The 20148-nt window shown below is 39.8% G+C and overlaps 1 protein-coding gene across 1 annotated transcript; it reads right to left on the reverse strand.

Moving 5' to 3' along the window:
- Positions 1 to 9118: 9118 nt before the first annotated feature.
- On the reverse strand, positions 9119 to 19823 carry LOC111867521 (3-hydroxyacyl-CoA dehydrogenase type-2; the record flags this gene model as incomplete). The annotated part of the gene is given in 5 exon segments (XM_023857484.2): positions 9119 to 9411; positions 11264 to 11501; positions 17111 to 17275; positions 18576 to 18740; positions 19781 to 19823. Coding segments are annotated over 5 exon segments (768 nt in total). The 3' UTR covers positions 9119 to 9220.
- Between the last annotated feature and the right edge of the window lie 325 nt (positions 19824 to 20148).

The raw sequence follows: 20148 nt of genomic DNA on the forward strand, positions 1-20148 counted from the left end.
ACAGCTTAAAGTCCCTCCCGGAGGACTTGTTCCCTGAATTTTTCCGCCCTTAAAAATTCGACGACCTCCGCCGGGTATTTGAACCCGCGTACCACGAGTCATGAGGTGGGAACGTTACCTCTAGACTACGGAGGCCGCTAAGTGTGTGACTAAATAACTAAATTATGCATGATACTACAACGTACGTGATACTGGACAAGTAAGAGCCAGGCATAGGAAGTATAAGATACTTAAACTTGGAAGCGATCAGGCCTACGTCCGTTCAGCTGACTAACTGCAGTTTCAGAGTAGTCACATAATTTAAGGCATAACCTGCTACACAAACCGAAATTGACAGAAAACCTCTGTATGTCGTACACCTTGTGCGAATTTTGCTTAGTATAGTGCAGTGACAAAGGATTCATAGAGCCCATAGTTACCTGAACGCCGTGACAGCTCGGATATATTCGTGCCGAAACTACGACGGGGGGGGGGGGGAGGAAGAAGAAGAAGAAGAAGAAGGAAAAAACCATAACGCCTATATAGAAAGGCTAACCCTTCCTTCGTCAAAGAGGAGACCCCATTTTGAAACACCTACATGTCTAGGGGAGGGGGATAAACATCTTGGTCATGAATTTCGAGGAGACTGAAGCCAGGGACGACTGTGCTGCATAGGCCAGCAGCAATTCAACCGACCGACCGACACCACCATGCCCTACTCATTACTTTCCTACGAGAAATGGTGACGTACTCGATATTTTTGTGCGCATAAATGTCCGGCTATGAAGAAGTGTTATTTAAGAGTCAGTGATCAGAGGAATATCCTACACGAAATAAGAAAACGGTAGGCTAATTGGATTGGTCATATCTTACGCAGTAACTGCCTTCTAAAAGAAGTTATTGAAGGAAAGAGAGAGGGGCGGATAGGAGTGACCAGAAGACGAGGAAGAAGACGTAAGAAGATGCTGGATGACCTTGGGGACAGAAGAGGATATTGTCATTTGAAGGAGAAAGCTCTAGATCGCATTAAGTGGAGGAACTGTTTTGGAAGAGACTGTGGACCTGTCGTCTGACAGATTACTGATGAATGAATGAAATGTCCGGCTGTCTGAAGTCATTGTCTCTGACTTTCTGGATCAGATTGTTTTCCACTTACAGGATCATGGTACAACTAGGAATCTCTCTGACCCGGCTGACAAATTTACAGACTGAGAGCGGTTTCAAACCCTAGCATCTGAATTAATTGCACTTAGAATCCAAATTAACTCGGGGAATTCGGGTTCCCTTGCCAATCTTCATTCCACCAAATTTTCCATCATCATAATCACCCGGGGCAGGCTACAATACGCCAATCAGTGGCCGCCGTGCCGAGTGGACCCAGTTGGACTCAACCCCCCACTAAGCTAACTCGGGGAAGAAGCCGATGAACTGAACCGCGACTTTGCTACCTCTGTAACTTCGGCGTATAGACTATCGACAAGCAAACTCGGACCTAAGTAAGGATCAACCTGCTCCGTAAAGCCTGCTAAAACATAAGTGGAGGTTAAGGAAAATATGGCAAGTAACCCGGGATCCAGCTTCTAAAATGGAAGTCAAATTTGTCGCAAAAACCATCAAACAAATGGCCCGTAGAAAGGCACTCTAACGCTGGGAAACAAAAGTAGGAAATTATGAGGTAACACCTCAAGCTTTGTGGCTTATTGCGAAATTGCTTATGAAACGGGATGGACCAGAGGCACCAACTGCTATCCATGGACTTCTACGAATAACATATCACACGAAGGAGAAAGCCAACGTGATTGCGGATTCTTTAGAAAACCGGCTGACGTTTCAACACTAGTGTGATGAAAATCATGAGCGACAGGTGGAGATTAGAGTCAAAGCTCTGCTCGCGTCTGTAGACGATGACCCTTTGAAAAAATAAGAACTTATGATTCACATAAATTAGCAAATTCATTGAAATTGAAAAAGGACTGAGCTTGATGGCATCCGAAACGAATCCCTCGGGCATGTTCCAAAAAGACCATTGGTACATCTGACACATTTACTCGTATGTAATCACTGCTTTCAACTGTCCCATTTTCCAAAGCCTTACAAAGAAGCAAAAGTTATAACGTTACAGAAACCCGTAAGGATCCAAAAATTCCTCTTAATTTACGTCCGATTAGCCTCTCGTCAACAACGGGCACACTATTCGAGAAAGTTATCCCGAAAATGGGCCGAAGGCACATTGAAGAAAGAGACCTGCTTAAGGCAAGCCGATTTGGTTTCCATGTCCGTCACAGCATAATACTCAACGTATGAGGCTTACAGAGAATGTGACCTTGAATTTCAACAGTAACATGTCTATGGCTACTGTATTCTAAGGCACTGAAAAAGCCTTTGATAAATCATGGCACCTGGGCTTCCTATAAGACTCAGGCCCCCTAATGCTCATCTTAATTTATCCCCTTCGTCAATCACGTAAAATATTTCGGTGTGATCATATAGGTTTCGGAGGTCGTATCTTCAGGAACGACCCATTAGTGTCGAGCCAGTGAGTGCAGGTTAGTTGGAAACTGCAGCTGTTTGCTGATTATTATTTCCTTGTAGACTTTCTTTGCTCCGTTTGACGTTGTAGAGCATCGGACCCTTTGAGATTGTGCTTGGAGTGAAGCAGATTCTCGCAAGACATCCGGATTAAATGGGCAAATTCCCATAGATTTTAATCCAGATACAGATCAGTAGTTGGTTGAGGCACTATGCTACAAGCCAGAAGGTCGCGGGATTGAATCCCGGTGAGGTCATTGGATTTTTTTTTTCAATTGACCTAATCCGTCCAGCCGCACTATGGTCCTGGGTTCGACTCAGCCTCTAACAGAAATATTTTTGGAATGTTCTTGGAGGTAAACGGCGTCAGGCTGACAACCTTACCGCCATCTATGAGATGACTGTCTAGAAAATGTGGGAACCTCAACATCTCACAACCCTATGGGCCTCCACGGCCTGTTACAGGAATACCTTTACTTTTTTTTTATTGCTAGTGGGGTGGGACTAAGTCCCTTGTACTGCGGCCACTTCTGGCCTATTGTATCAGCCCCAGATGATAGGTGAGGGTGATTGTGGAGCAATTGGTGGAATGAAGATTGGCAGGGGAAACCGAAGTACTCAGAGAAAACCTGCCCCAGCGCCACTTTGTCCACCACAAATCCCACTTGACCAGACCTGGGATCGAACCCGGGCCGCCGCAGTGGGAAGCCAGCGACTAAGCGCTTGAGCTATGGCGCGGCCATACCTTTACTTACTTTACTTCAACTATTGGAACGGCAGTCTTCATCAAAACTTCAGCTAATAGTTTCGGGAACGGAAGTTTTCCAATTTGTCTTCCAGGATTCTTCCCCCTATAATTTTCCAGAGCTTCGTTCCAACATCTTAAAGAAAGACAATTTTTTTCCCCAGTGGCTGGAGCTGATAACTCCAGTGAATAGAAAGGCGAAATAGCCTGTAGATTTAGCTCTTCAGCTTCATTATGTGCAGAGATAGAGATAAGCTAAATGCCCATCGAGAATTGGAAGTTCTCTTCCAGATCCTTGATAATAAATGAAATGATGCAAATATTTTCAGAATTCTTACGCTGTTTTGCACTTCTCTGGAGTCATACTAAAAGTAGTCCCTAGTGGAAGATAATTTCAAAGCTCTTCCTTTCTGCATTTCTTCTTGTATAAAATCATTAAGGAAATTCAATTTCTTCCCCTTGCATTCATGCAGGCTACAGCTGCCACGGTTTCTCTAAGTTTCCTGAGTAGCAATGTGAACACTCTAACTTCTGTTTAAAATTAAAATATTTTTAGTACCAGAATCTTAAGTCCAATAAAGTCCTGTTTCATCCCCATGGTATATTAAACAAAACTGTTTGTGCAACTTCAAAGCATCCATTGTTTGTCCCATAGATCTGCAGGAAAAGAAACTGCGAGTTCTCTGTTAAATATCATAAATTTATGAGAGCCGAGATTCTCTTGATTTCTACGAATTAAGGTAATGCATCTGTGAAAACTGAAAAATTATTGGACTTGTTTGAAATTTATACCAGTTGTTTACCGTGCAAATATGACCTACAATACCAGTTTCCATATTTTTAGCTTTAATAGTTTCTGAAACATAAAATTTTTAATATTTTATATTAATGCGCAAAATAAAATGACCTCCATGATGCAATTTTTAAAATTGAGTCACAAAATATGGATGTCTGTGCTTATTCAAAACAAATTAAAACTTGTACCATATCAATTTTTGTTTTTTAACTACTGAAAAAATACTAACTTTTATAGTAGTCAAATTTAATTATTTTTTTATTTTTAAATTTATTTTTCAGATCAGTGAAGTGCAACAAAAGAAAAGTAATATGGTGAATTTGCTCATATGCAAATGGGAAGCCTGCGTGTAAAATTTTACACAGATTGGTAAAAAAACTGCATCATGTGGAACCTCCTGAAGTTGTGAAAATGTTGAAAAAACTTAAAGCGAGAAAATCAATTTTAAGATTTTGTTAAAGATTATCTTTGTTTTCTGACCTGAGATCCAACTAAAATTGACCAGATCCATATGTGGGACCCTCTCCAATGTTCTTCTTGGCCTCTGCAGCTACTTTGGGCAACCTCAGCTTCTTTCTGGCAGATTTTGAACCCGGATGACTGCAATGTGTGCTCCAGCTGAGGCGAGGATCATCCCTTGCTCTGCTTATTTTCTCAGCTGCTGGGCTGAAATTCAATTTTGTTGCTTCCTCTTTCAGTTTCTGGCTTGCTATGCAGCCCATATTGAACTCACTCACTGCATTAGTGACCCCAATGTCCAAATAAAACTATGTAATGCCTCATTGGCATTTTGAGTCTTCCCATGTATGCACTTTTTCAGGAATTCCTAATTAGCCAATCTGGTGTATAATGAAATTAGTTTCTTTACCACTTCAACATTCAACGTCATCCTCACTCAGGCTTGGATCGGTGGCAATAAGGCTGGCGAACAGTAGTCCGAGCCTCCTGAAACACAATGTGATGTATTCCTGTGTTTTCTTTTGCTGTTTGCAGCAAATGGGCATTGTACGAGGAAGCACTGATTAGTGGCATACTCATGCTGATGCAGAATTCTTCCATTCCAGCATGACTCTTACATAATGATAAGAAAGTGTTTACCATTTTGCAGTTCACTTCAAATGGAGGTCGACTGGGTTCGGTGCATTCAACCCTGGGACTGGTAAAATTTTCACTGCAGGTAATGCAGCAAGCTGTATATTTTACAACTACTTTAGCTGCAAAGCCCATGAATTGAGAAAATTCTATTTTCAAATCACTTCCCCCACAAGTGCCACATTTTACATCTTTATATATTTGCTGCCAAAAGCTGGAATAGACTAATACATAATCAGAATTAGGCATATCATTCAGATACTCACTGTCTTGGGCAGCATCAATTCTTTTGTCAGTGAAAAAAGATAGCATGTCTGGGATACAAATGCCTAGGAAGATGATGCTGAAGAGAAATTCTCTATTGAAGCATTTTCGTTTCTTTCACATACTTCAGAAGACATTTCCGTTTGTTGTTGTTGTTTCTTTCATCTCTTGGCTACTTAATTTTTAACAAACAAACTTCTTTTGGTTGGTCTCTTTCCTTTTACCCTTTTATCTGGTGACCTATTCATGTTGTAATGTACTATGTACACTTGAAAATAAAGTAAACACTGACCTAACCTACACTAAATTATAGAAAAACTCTGCCTAACTTATTTTAAATAATATTATTAACCTCAGTAACAAAATAAAACTGAATGCACTATGAAAAAGAATATAACAAACAAAAATACACAGCACGCTCATCCACAACAACAAAACAACGATTCTGAGCAATTACAACACAACAGAACGAAATTGGCGGCATAAATGCGCAATTGATGCTCAAATGTTTCCCTCTAACATTTACAAGTCGGCCACAACACTAAACTTCCCTATGGTACAAGAAAAGGCGCAAAATTCAAATTGATAAAAGTGTGGTGTACTGCTGAAACATCCACAGGAAAACCAAGGGGCCTGGCAGCTGAAACACGTACGCAGGGACATTTAAATGGCGCGAGGCCAAAATAACTTTAATTTTACTAAATAGCAAGATATGAACTATTTTATTACACAAACATCAAAATTCCTGATTCTTCATTACTTTTCACCAAATTTCACAGATGCATTACCTTAAGCTAGTGGTTAACAAACTGTGGGGCGCGACCCCGGGGGGGGCAATGGCTTGAAAAGGGGGCGCAGCATACTTTCCTACAGATAAAAATTAAAACTGCCCTAAATCGATTAGAAAAGTAACAAAAAATAAAAATACATATAGAAAAACTTTTGATGAGTACAGGCTTTAATTATTATGAATTTCAAAATAACTAACAATTATTCTCTTTACCAGCAATTATAAAACGCGTATGCCAGAGACAGCGTTGATAGTTCGGCAGCAGCTGCATTCTCTGAAATCCTCTGAAGTCTATACTTTTTAAAATGCTGTGTGAGGAAGTGGGTGCCGAACACACGGCTGTTGTTTTTTAGTGATGCTCGATGACTTTCAAGAGGCAAGGTATTAAACAGAGTGTTTAAGCTGAGGCATGAGGTGTTCTGTTTTTTAAATGGGGAAAATCACTCACTGGCAGACAGTTTCAGCAACAAGGAGTTTTTATTGAAAATAGCTTACCTCACAGATATATTTGAGAAACTAAATATCAACACTTCACTTCAAGGGAATGAGGCAACTGCACTTTCTTGGAATGACAAAGTGAAGGCATTCATGAGAAAATGAGAGCTCTGGAGAAACAGTATGGAAAGTGACATGCTAGACACGTTCCCTACTCTAGTGTCAATGGTACAAGACACTGATAATCCAGTGCTTCCAATGAAGTTCATTTCAAAAAATTCTTTTGCAATAATTTTGATAAATTTAATTGCATTAAAAATCAATTCAAAAATGCTCCTGGGCCATCATCTCTGAAGGTAAATGAGCAAGAACAACCCATTGAACTCACTAGTGATACTTCATTAAAAAGTAAATTTAAGAAATTGTCTTTGTTGGAGTTCTGGATACATATGGGCAAGGAATTCCCAACTTTGAGCCAAAAGGCATTGAAGATACTGATTCCTTTCGCAACAACTTACCTATGCAAGACAGGCTTTTCTGCTTTGGCAGCTATAAAGTCAAAGTATCGTTCAAGGCTAAATATTGCTAAAGAAGTTAGAGTGGCCATTTCTGATATTACACCACGTTTTGATAAATTTTGTTCTCAAAAGCAGGCCCATCCATCACACTGAACTTTGATATTTAAACGTTTGATTTTCTTTGCAGAAAAAATTAAACACTTGTTAGTTAAATATTGTTTAATTTCAATACATATTTTGGTTAATTGCTAGTGTTAAAACTAATTTATATTGTAGGCCTAATATTGTGATACTTTAATTTCAAGTAAAGATGATAAATAGTATGTAAAAACACAAAATAAAATGAATAAAACATCAAACATACAATGACTTCTATTTTGATAAAAAAAAACAGGCTGGGGGCCTGAGTATTTTCTCTTGTCAGGGGGGCTCAGAGGTAAAAAGTTTGAGAACCACTGCCTTAAGCCAAGTTTCCTTGTCAGACACCAGCCATTATCCACCATTCCATATTTCTGAAGATGCTATTTTCTGTGTTCTTCGCATATTTGAACAGAATACCTGAGAACGTGGTTTCCTGGAGCCCAAAACCAATTTTCTACAAACTGACGATTTTTGGTTAATTTTCAGTAGCCACAGGCCAAACTTCATTTAGTGATCTGTGGTCCTTCTATCCTGAGAATAACTGCAAAGGTGAGCCCCAGACTTTACAGCAATCATGGTGATCCTTTCAGAAACTGCTGACCATTTTTCTATGACATCCTTTCATGATGTTTGATGGCACTAATTAGAACAGAAATGACTTATGCCTTACTCGCCAGAAAATTTTTGACATATATGCATCTTTTGAAACTGTAGCGCCTGTAAAACAAGGTTCTCCACATTGCTGGTAAATTTTCAAGATGCACACTGGTCCGCGAATTTCCATGTACCATATATTTATGATTACATAACAAAATTGTGCAGGAAACAAGCAGAGATCATACAAAATCATTAAACTGCAAATGTTTGCAACATCAGAAAAGGTAAAGCCCGACACAGAAAATTTAAGGGGCTCAAACTTGGCAGCAGTCAAGTGTACGACCATTCAAGTGATAAGGCTTCCATTGTAACATGAGTTACATGAGTTAGGGCATGATTTCCTATGACAAGCCCAGATTGACAGAGGCCTTGTATATATTGCACAGATATATGCATTAGAGTTAAATGTAAGAACATAAATATTTGGTAGCCACTAGAACCGGATTCCTGAAAACTATTCAGTATGCTAAAATGTAAAATTGTAAATACAGATGACATACTGCTGCTTTTGACCGCAATAAATGAAAGACCCATCAGAAAGGTCACCCTACATTGACAAGACCCCAACTACATAACAGTAACAAAAATCTGGTCTTGGGCCCCAGATGGGGTTTGACACCAAGACTATTTGGTAGACTGGCATTCAGTTGTAACACCAGTTTGACTTGCTTCCCAACTGCATTTCATCAATACTGATGAGGTTATACAGTGCAAAATGAGACATGGGGACAGTGAGGGATAGCTGGTCTCATCCTGGATTTGTATGAGATACCTTCTGAACTGAAATGACATAACAAATAAAGCATGGGGATGAGAACTGCTAAATAATTCCTTCTATATGACAGACACATGGACTATTTTTTTTCTTCTTTTTTTTTGTTTTTTATTGCTAGTGGGGTGGGACTAAGTCCCTTGCACTGCGGCCACTTCTGCACTACTGTACCAGCCCCAGATGATACGTGAGGGTGATCGTGGAGCAATTGGTGGAATGAATCTTGGCAGGGTAAACCGAAGTACTCAGAGAAAACCTGCCTCAGTGCCATTTTGTCCACCACAAATCCAACTTACTCAGACCTGGGATCGAACCTGGGCCACTGTGGTGGGAAGCCAGCGACTAACCACTTGAGCTATGGCACAGCCCTTGACACATGTATTAACCAATAACGCAATGCTACTGTGTATATAAAATTCCACATTTAATATTTCTTGATTATTAACAAATACACTGTATGCTTAAAAAAATAACAACTCTTGCCCTTCACTTCAGTATTCACTTATGGCTGCATGCGTATGGCACCATCCAATCTTATTACTTCTCCATTTAACATTGGATTCTGAATTATGCTCTGAACCAAGAGGGCAAACTCTTCAGGATTTCCCAACCTTTTTGGAAAAGGAACAGATTTTGCCAAAAAATGGAGAACTTTATCTGGCAATGAAGCAAGTAGCGGTGTATGAAACAGACCTGAAAACATAAGAAATTCAACAACAGAAGTTAAACTGCATAAGGCCTAAGGAGGAAGTTCAGTACATGGAGCATTTCAGTGTGCTGAGGCTTGACAGTAAGTACCATCACTGAAAGTATGTACCATCAAGCATATTCAACATTTTCAAGTGATGCCACAGAAGTCTGGCAACAACATATAAATAACATTTTCTGAAAAATAAAATAAATAAATAAATAACAGCTACAGAAAGTTATTAAACGAAAAATGGAAAATGTATTTAATAATGTGGCTGAATATGTTACGTTAATTCAAGTTCTGATAATTTGCATCAGTGAAACTGGTAGTAACGAAAGTGTCACGTATAATGATTGTGACCAGCCCTTGCAGTGCACTAATGTGAATGACATCTTGTTTCCTTCTATTCATGAACATGCCCCTTAGCAAAGGCTGGCTCTGAGAAGGTCAGTCAGTGATTACATACTACGTGATTAAGAGGGGTCTTTTACAAAGTACTGTTCAGTTCTTATTTAAAAAATAATTCCGGCTTAACCCCTTCCTCCTGCCAATGGATGGTTGACCTGCACTGCATCTCCTACCTGTGAGATGAGGTTTTAAAGAGGCTGCAAGCCTTTGGGTTTGGTGTCAGTGATGCAGCGCAGCTCTCCTTGTTTGTTTTGTTAACATTATTCTCTTTTTTTGGTTGGGACAAATTGATAGGTTGGAGAAAACTGCACAATAAGGAGCTTCAAACTTGTACTCTCCACCAAGCACGAGGCCTATTCGGAAAGTAACTTTTGGTGAGTTGCTAACAAAACAAGAAAAACATACTATATTGTGGTGTGCCACCTAGAAGTCAGAATATCTGAGCGAGGGTCCATTGTTACACAACGGCTCTTAAAACGCGTTTCCGAGACAACGCATACAGAGATGTCCATTGAAAGATGACGACTCAGTAACTATGTTTCCCATACAACAAGGAACATCGAATACATCGTTGCCTAGGTGTCAACTGTAGTCGCGACGTGTACGAGTACACTGGCAGATGTTACCATGGGAATGAAAGCCAGAGCTAGTGCAGTTCCCAGTGCAACAAATACCATTCAAGAAAGTGTCTTCTAATCCGTTCAACGATAGAACATAAGAGACCAAATGGAATACTGGACAGAACAGACAAAACTAAACTGAAATAAATATAATACCACGTGAGTTTGAATGGAACCACATAAACTAAATATTACACTTCACAGGCAGTTCACCATTTAAATGCACCTCTGTCCTGTGCCAGAGGGAATTTAGGAACAAAGAAACAAATCATATCTCCTTCACTTCTGATGAATAAACTGCTAAATATTCGCACAAGCAAGGAAAATGCACCAAATTAAAGATACTCACATTGAAGAACAGAGTGGCACTGATGATATAAATCTTACAAAATAAACAATGAGACCATGTATCATTCAAATGCATGGCCAACAATTTTTAGAACAGTACATGACATTTCCTTGATTCTCAACTAGCGTTTCAACATGAGAAGGGCATTCATTGGCAGAGAGAGAAATGAACTGAAGCACAGTAAATGCAGCACCTAACTGTAAGTGGCACCACTTCAAATTGCTATTATGCACAGAACTCTACTGATGAACCATAAATCTAAAATCTTCAGACTGTTGAACAGTGAAAATTCTTTGTTGATATTGCAGGAAGTTCTTTTTACTATGCATCTATAAAGTTTCCAGTCATACTTGTACTAAGTCTGGCTTCCTGGTGAGGCAATCTGTGTGGTACATGTACAATGGCTGGATTTAAAGTGTTAAGCAAACGAAATTATGACAGGAAAGACACTGAAAATCAATTTTCTGTTTTACTAACCAGGTGCTATTGTGCAGACTCGAATTCCTTGGTCCGCTAAGTCACGGGCAATGGGAAGAGTCATACCAACAATAGCTCCCTTGCTAGCAGAGTATGCCGCTTGGCCCATCTGACCATCAAAGGCTGCCACACTTGCAGTGTTAATGATAATTCCTCGTTCACCATCTTCATTTGGTTCATTTTCGCCAATCAAGCCAGCAGCCAAACGTATCACGTTGAATGTTCCAACAGTATTCACCTGAAAGAAAAAAAAATCACAGCAAAAAGAAGTGGTTGATATTGTGACATGTAGATCCACTGCTCGGCAACAACAGTCAAGTAAGTAGCCATACAACAGCCATTGCTAAGTATTGGCTCTGTAAACAATAACCACTGCCAGGTAATTGCCACAACAGACACCCGCAACACTGGAAGTGCTGTTGGGGGCAGTGTTCTCTGTGTGGTTCATACTGAGGCTATAGAATGAGAGCCATCTGCCATTAGAAGTTAGTTCTGAGATGGCAGTGTGAAGAGTATAAGGTTGGTGTGAGATGGCCACCAGCCTGGAATGCAGGTAGTTGGTTGATGAGTGAGTGAGTTAGTTAATGGAATGCTGCGGTTTAGTCCTTGTGAGCTGCTGCTGTTAGAAGCTGGTAGCTGAGGCATAAGGATGGTCCGGGAACCCAGAGCAATGGGAACGTCTACTGTTACTACTAGCAATTACTATAAAACTGCCAAATATACAGCAGGCTGAAAAAGTTGAAGCATGTGCTGTAGTGAATGGCAGAGTGTGAATTAGCAATAGCGCTACAGTTACTTGTTAAAGGTTGTGTGTATAAGTATGAAATAAATCCGATCACCAATCCAAACCGTCTACAGTGACACTCCATACACATGACATTTGTAATTACACATAACCTGAACATTAGTCCATTTACTAACTGTAGTTTATTTAACAACTCACTGTATAGCACTGAATGACGAATCAGTTAGAAAGGATGTGGACAGAAGCAGTTGAGGCCAAATTTTAAAGCACAATCATCTTGTCATTAGACTGAATACAGAAAACTTTAGTCTGAATAGTTACTGTGCTAGCAGAAATTCAAAGCAGGCACCTCCTGAATACAATGGTGAATTAAATTTGGAAAGTGGCAGACACAGCATTCTGAAAGTGATGGGCATGTTCTATATTAAAGGCTTATGCTTGACAGTTCTACGTCACCTTGTACTAACCTTAATAACAGAAATTGTGACTTGCTCTGCACTGAATACTATCACAACTGTTGGAATGTACCATCATTTTCCACCAGCACAATGTAGCACTTCATTCCCATTCGATTTGCAAAGCTTAGATGGAGGTTTGATCCTAATTCACACAATCACTCTCTGCCTTTATCAAAGGGCCACTTTTGGGAAGTTTAAAATTTATTTCAAGTTTGTTAACGAACTGTCGGTATCTATATTATATGGTGCTCATGAAAAAAAGAGGATTAATGTGTGTAGCAGTTGGTGGAAGGAGAATTAGCAGGGTAAACCAAAGTACTTGAAGAAAACCCACCCCAATGCTAGTTTGCCCACCACAAATATTTGAACTGTGCACACATTTTCAAAACATGTTACCTATGAAGAAAGTCGTCTTCTGGAATCTGGCGCTGTGTATTCTTGGTTTTCACCGTTGTTTCGGGGGAACTCCCCTGCCCTGAAGATGGAGGCGATATGTTCCTCCAAAATGTCAGTGAAAACCAAGAATACACAGCGGCAGATCCCAGAAGACGACTTTCTTCATAGTCATCGCCTTGAAAACCTCAAACCTTACATCTGTTACCTATATTTGTCATGATTTTGCTGGGCTTGGAAGAATAGAAAGAATATCAACATTTTACCCAAAGAGAGTCTAGGTCAGCCCTGTCCAACACGGCGCTCATGGTATATTTTTCTGGCGCCCTCCGTAACCACATATAATTGAGCCGATTTTTAATATTAATTCAAATTGTAAGACAAGAGACATTTTTGAACGTCTGAGTACTGCTAAATATTTTCAAAAGAAGAAGAAGAAGAAGGAGCAGCAGCAGCAGCAGTAGTAGTAGTAGTAGTAGTAGTAGTAGTAGTAGTAGCAGCAGCAGTAGTGTGAGGTGGCGCCCACACCTCCATAGGCATCAGTGAATTGTGCCAGAGAGTACATAAGAGCGTTGGACAGCACTGGTCTAGGTTATTACTAACTGAAACAGCACAAGCCATGGTTTGATGATGGATGTTCTAAACTATCAGATGAAATGAGACAGGCCAGACTGCATTGGTTGTATGATATGAATCAAATAAATGGAAATAATCTGAACAATGTAAGACATGAAGCTAGTAGACATTTCATAGACTAAAAGCAGGAATATCCTGAAAGAAAACATTAATGAACTTGCAACATAGAGCAAGAACAAAAACATTAGAGGTTTATACAGGAGAATAAATGAATTTAAGAAGGGTTACCAACCTAGAACAAACAAAAACATTTGAGACTTGTACAGAGGAATAAATGAATTTATGAAGGGTTACCAGCCAGAACTTGATAAAGGATAAGAATGGTGATCTGCTTGCAAATTCCCACAATATTTAATTACGTGGAAGAATTACTTCTCTCAGCAATTGACTGTAAATAAGGTTAGTTATGTTAGGCAGATGGGTATATGTACATCCAATCCATTACTTCCTGAGCCTAGTTCTTCTGAGGCTGAAATTTCTGTTCCAAAGTTAAAAAGGGTAGAAATCATCAGGTACTGATCAAATTCCGACAGAACTGATTCAAGCAGGAGGCAAATCATTATGTTCTCATATCCATAAACTCGTTAATTCTCTCTGCAATAAGGAAGAACTGCCTGAGCAGGGGAAGGAGTCTATTATTGTACCAATTTACAAGAAGGGTGGTGATAGTGAGGCATATCATTCTTGGCAACATCATACAAGATTTCATCCAATATCCTGCTCCAAAGGTCAAGTCCATATGTAGACAAAATTACTGGTGATAATCAGTGAAGGTTTTGATGTAAACGATCAACCACCAATTAGATTTTTTGCATTCATCAGATACTGGAGAGAAAACAGAAGTACAAGGAAAGATCATATTAGCTATTCATAGACTTCAAGAAATCATGTGATTCAGTTAGGAGGGAAGTACTGTACAATATTATTACAGTTGGGGTACCCATGAGACTAGTTCGGCTTACTACATAGGTCATTTCAGAAATAATGCACACAATTTTTTGTTTACTTCCATGTTTATTTTTTTTAATATCTCTTTACAGTCCTTCAATATAGTCCTCTTGCTTCTCAATGACCGAGTCCCAACGTGTGAGAAGCTTTACTATTCCATCCAGGACACCATCTTTGTTTATCTGTCGAATGGCTCAGGTAGCTGCAGCAGAAATCTCTTCCAGAGAGGGAAAACGACGGCCTCGCATAGGTTGTTTCAACTTTGGGAATAAATCGAAGTCTGGTGGACTCATGTCTGGGCTGTAGGGAGCATGAGGCAACACCTCCCAACCGTATTGGTGCAGCTTTTCTGTTATGACATTCCCAATGTGTGTGCGAGCGTTGCCATGGAGAATGATCGGCCCAGCCTAGAGCAACTGAGATAGGTTTTTGTGCATTTTTCTGCGCAGATTTTGCATAAAGTCATGATAATAAACTGCTGTGACAATTTTCCCGCACAGAACTCTGTCATGATGATTCCTTGGTGATCATAAACAAAGATCATCATTTGTTTGACCTTTGATTGAGATAGTCGAAATTTTTTTGGTCATGGGGAAGATGGAACTCTCCACTCGTTGGACTGTGATTTCAGCTCCGGTTCAAAGTCTCTAACCTACGTTTCATCAATAGCGACAAGTCAATACAAGAATGCTTGACTTTCAACGCTGAATCTTTGTTTCAGCAAGGTTGCAATGTCGAGGTGTTCCTGCTTCTGCTCAGCATTCATGCAGTGAGGGACCCATCGCGCAGAAATCTTTCTCTTCTTCAAATCATTTGTCAGAATTTGGAATACTGATGTTGGTGGAATCCCTGTGGTTTCAGAAAGTTCCTCACATGTCGCACGACGATCTTCTTCAAGAGCATCTGACACAAGTTTCACACTTCGTTCATCTGTTGATGTTCTCAGCCTTCCTGGCCTTGGATCATCGTTTATGCTCACACAACCGCCATGAAAACAACTAGCCCAGGGAGAAACTGTACTACGGTTGACTATTAACTCGCCACAAACTTCACTTAAAGCACTGTGGATTTCTGTTGGGTTTTTTCCACGTAAAGTTTCGATCTTAATGTATGACCTTTGATCTTCAACAGTCACAATACCCGAGACCCATGCAGGCTCCATTTCTAACTCAGGTGATTTAAGAACAGAGTACATTATATGTGAAACAAAATAACGCACCTCTTTCTCAAGCCCTGAACTGTAACTGACGTGAGGCTCACTGTTGTTGTGTCATCTAAGCCGCAGTGTTGCCAACCTGTGCATTATTTACGAAATGACCCTCGTAAAATGTGTCTAAATGAAATGTATAGTAAAGGCCATATAAGTATATATCTGTCTGATATGTCTGCTGTTCAAAATGGTCTAAAACAAGGAGATGCTTTATTCCGATTGCTTTTCAACTTCATTTTAGGATATGCCATTAGGAAAGTCCCAGAAAACCAGGTGGGACTGAAACTGAACAGGACACATCAGATTTGATCTGTGCTAATGATGTAATCTACTGCAAGATGACATAAATACCATAAAGAAAAACAGAGAAGCTCTAACTGAAGCTAGTAAGGAGGCTGGTCTAGAAGAAATCACAGAGAAAACTGAGTACATGTTGAGGATTACTGGACTTTTGGACTCATCAATCATCCAGTATTCAACAGAACACAAGATTCCAGAAACTAGTTGTGTTTCTGTCCTCGGGTAAGGGGTTGGTAGACTCCTCCTCTGTTGGGTCTGTTAGAAACAGATTAACACTTTGCGCACCGGACGCATAATATCATGCTTTTCGCTTTTAAACATGACAGACCAGTTGCATGATATCATGCTTTTAGGACACGTTAGGTTGTAACACACTATACCTTGCCCTGGCGCTACGCAACTGCAATGAATACTGCGTAATAAATCTTCAGAATGTAGGCTACGTATTCAGTAACCTGACCTGGCTGGCTAGGGTCCCTACTCCAAAAGAAAATAAACTTTGCCCCTTCCACCTGTTTATGTACCAGGCAGGAAGTTAGTAGAAGGGAATATGTTTCAAGGACAGAAGCGGTTGAAGGCAAAGCGATCTCTCTAACTTGCTGCATTGCTGCAATGCAGCAAGCCACGAACAAACCCTGGACAACATCAAGAACCTCCTCATCAAGATAGACAGGCGGCACAAAATCTGCCCCATACGAGAAGGACGATGGGAGTATGGACACGAACCTACGTGGTTTAAAAAAAAATTTTAACTACTGACAATAAAGGTTTTTTAAATAACATCTAGAAACTTTTTAAAAACTTTACAATACCAGGAAGCTGCTGTGATTGTGGAACGTTCGACTTTATGCGTACTGTGCATTATAGGATATAAGTGTACTTTAAATCAAAACACCTATAGTGATGGTAGTTTCCAGTTTGTAATGATGTTCCCTCTGAAGATGGCCCGTAAGGACCGAAACATATAAGGGAGATAAGTTTTAATGTAGTAAAAACTTATATGTCACATTGGACGGAGTGGTTTGTATTTATAAACATCACCATTTCATCAAACATATGACCTCCATAAAGTTTTGCCCAGCTAAAACTTGTTATACTTAAACTCCATTCTCACAAGTTCACAGCACTGTTTACACTGTGCTACTGCCTTAACTTACCATGAGAACTTTGGTGAAATCTTGTAATACATGCGGAACTTTCTTATTGAAGTTATATGTCTTGAAAGCAACCCCGATTCCAGCACAGTTGACAGCCACAGTGAGTCGCCCAAACTTTTCCTTGGCAACTTGGACAGCATTCGTAACATCACTTTCAGATACCACCTATAATTAAAATAAAACATGCCAGTATAATTTTTAATTTTCATGACCTTGTTTGACTCTCTTACAGCACAATTTTAGAGTATAATTGGTACTTCCACCTTTTATTTTGAAACCTACAGTCTTCCCTGGAGAACTTAATTGTCTGACTTTCTTATCACCAGGGCTGCACCACAGCTCAAGTGGTTAGTAGCTGGCTTCCCACCACGGCAGCCCGGGATCAAACCTGGGTCTGGTCAATTGGGATTTGTGGTGTACAAAGTGGCGCTGGGGTAGTTTTCTCCGAGTACTTCGGTTTCCCCTGCCAATCTTCATTCAACCAAAAAAATTCTCCATCATCATAATCACCCAGGGCAGGTACAATAGGCCAATCAGTGGCCGCAGTGCCGAGTGGACCCAACTGGACTCCACCCCCCACTATGTGAAAAAAAAAATTCTTAACATCAGCCTGTTCGCTGGAATCTTAGCTCTCACCTGCCAAGAAAGAGTAGTTTACCTTCATGCTTAATATGCTGCACACTATAAACACTGACAGGCATTTCTTAAAGTAACTAAATTGTTTAAAAGAACTTACCATAACAGCAGATGATCAAACTGTCTCCATTCTGATCTTAAACAAACTCAAAGTCTCTTGCAAAAATTGACATTAGTTTGGGTTCAACATCAACAGATTTAAACATTTCAGAATGTTCTGCTATTTATAAAATGTATGGGGATTATTTGAGTACACTTTGCAGACCACACAATCTGTGACCTATCAGTCTGCCTTCAAGCATCTCACTTAAAACATTAATGAAATAATTAACAGTAGCACCACCATCTTACATATGTCTTTCCTTCTTCCATAATAGCTCCAAGAAAAGTGTGGAAGAAAGTCAGTGACATACCTCTCTGAGTTAATAGCCTGCTAAAAAAATATGGGTCTTACTATTCATGTCTTAGTAATGCATACCATACTCTAATCTTCTGATCATGAAAGGATACACTTCGAAAGTCTGTCTTAAGATTAACACTGCTGAAGTACCTATTGGTCTGAGTATTTATACACCCACTTTACACAAATCCCTTTACATGAATTACATAAATTTTTTCAAATGTCATACAGAAAATTCTACTGTTCTAGTATATATTTCATCAGTTTGGCACTGTAAATGAGAATATGAAACAGACTTCTGAATGATCTAATAACAACCAATGATTTCTACCTAACTCTATATTAAATGACACAGGCATTATAGAACATCTGTCATACAAACTTCTGAATTTCTATTTAATGTATCTGAAGTTAATACAAATAACTCACATCAGTTGGTACAAAGACTACTTTCTCTCCAAGCTCTTTTTCAACTTCATGACCAGAGGATGACTGAAGATCACATAACACAGCCCGTCCTCCTTCCTTTACCAGACGTTCAACCGTTGCTCTGCCAAGTCCTGACGCACCTCCAGTTACTAGTCCCACAATATTCTGCAATTACAGTTTCAGTTATAATATTTTGGACATAATTTTGCTGGAAATATATCTATGATAGACGTTATAAACTGGTCATAACTGTAGCTTACTTTAGGTGTGGCACAGCATGTTCCTGGAGGAAATAAAAATACCATCAAGGATTTTGCAAACTGAGTCTCAATGCTTCAAGTACAATGAAGATTTTGTTTCAAACCATTAAGGGCATTATGACAATGGAGCCAGAATAGCATAGTCTGTATAGCAACAGGCTACGGGCAGGATGACCGAGGGTTTGAAGTTTGAGTCCCAGTAAGGTCAAGAATTTTCTCTCTTCCATGTCGCCCAGACTGGCTCTGAGGTCCACCCAGCCTCCTAACCAATGGGTACCTGGGGGGGGGGGGGGNAACTAGTGCCAAGGTCAAGAAAATGTGGATGTAACATCCACTTCCCCAAACGCCTTCATGTTGCAGTGCCTAATTAGTTACACACGGAGACAACTTCACCTTTTATCTATTAAAGGCATTATGAAAAGATTGAGAATATGAGGTTCGAGGCTTTTATAATAATGACTATGAAGATTACCGTCTTCAGAGTGTGATACTATGCGATCTGGTAAAAAGTTGCCAGTGTTTTGACGGAACCTATTGCCCGTATCGTCTGTCCTGAAGACGAAGACAGTAGGTTGTCAAAATAATTATATCCACCAGACTACACCATGTTACATCTCACAATATCGTAGGTACTCTTCATACACCATGGTATATGCACTTTCTAACGATCTAAAGCATATGCAAACTTCTATGATTTGGTTGAACTCAATGTTCTTCAAATATATGATCTGGTCAAACTCGATGCTGTTTAAACAATCTCGTGTGCATCCATGTGTTTCTGTAACAGTAAATCACTTTACGATGGCTACGCAATATGCCCCAGGTTATGTAATGTCACGTCCATAAATGAGATAACGTAATGCTAGTCATGGCAATGGTAAAGGCGAATAACGACCAATTATCTGCACACAATGTTGTACCTAAATATGACACCTAGAAATATACCTTCAACATCGTACATTAAAGAAGTGAATCACACTTGTATCCACCTATGATCTCTACTCTATACTATATTTCAACCTTTAACCTCAATTAACATAAACCACAACTTTTTGTCTTTTGAGTCTACCACAAGGTACCACATCCCGAAGATCCCGAACGGCCCCGTGAACCGTGAAACTCCCATGTTATTGGATGGCAACATGGCCGCCACGACCACTCGGTGCAATGCTCCTGCCATCTATTTTCAGCTTACATGAACTAAATTTAACATGGCCTCAAGGGCCGAGAGCACAATCGGTAAGAAGGTATGCTACCTTAGAAACTATTTTGAGTGCTCCCCCCTCGCCTACCCCCTTACAATTCTTTTTTTT

This window comes from Cryptotermes secundus, unplaced genomic scaffold, assembly GCF_002891405.2.
Source record: "Cryptotermes secundus unplaced genomic scaffold, Csec_1.0 scaffold1226, whole genome shotgun sequence".
NCBI lineage: Eukaryota > Metazoa > Arthropoda > Insecta > Blattodea > Kalotermitidae > Cryptotermes > Cryptotermes secundus.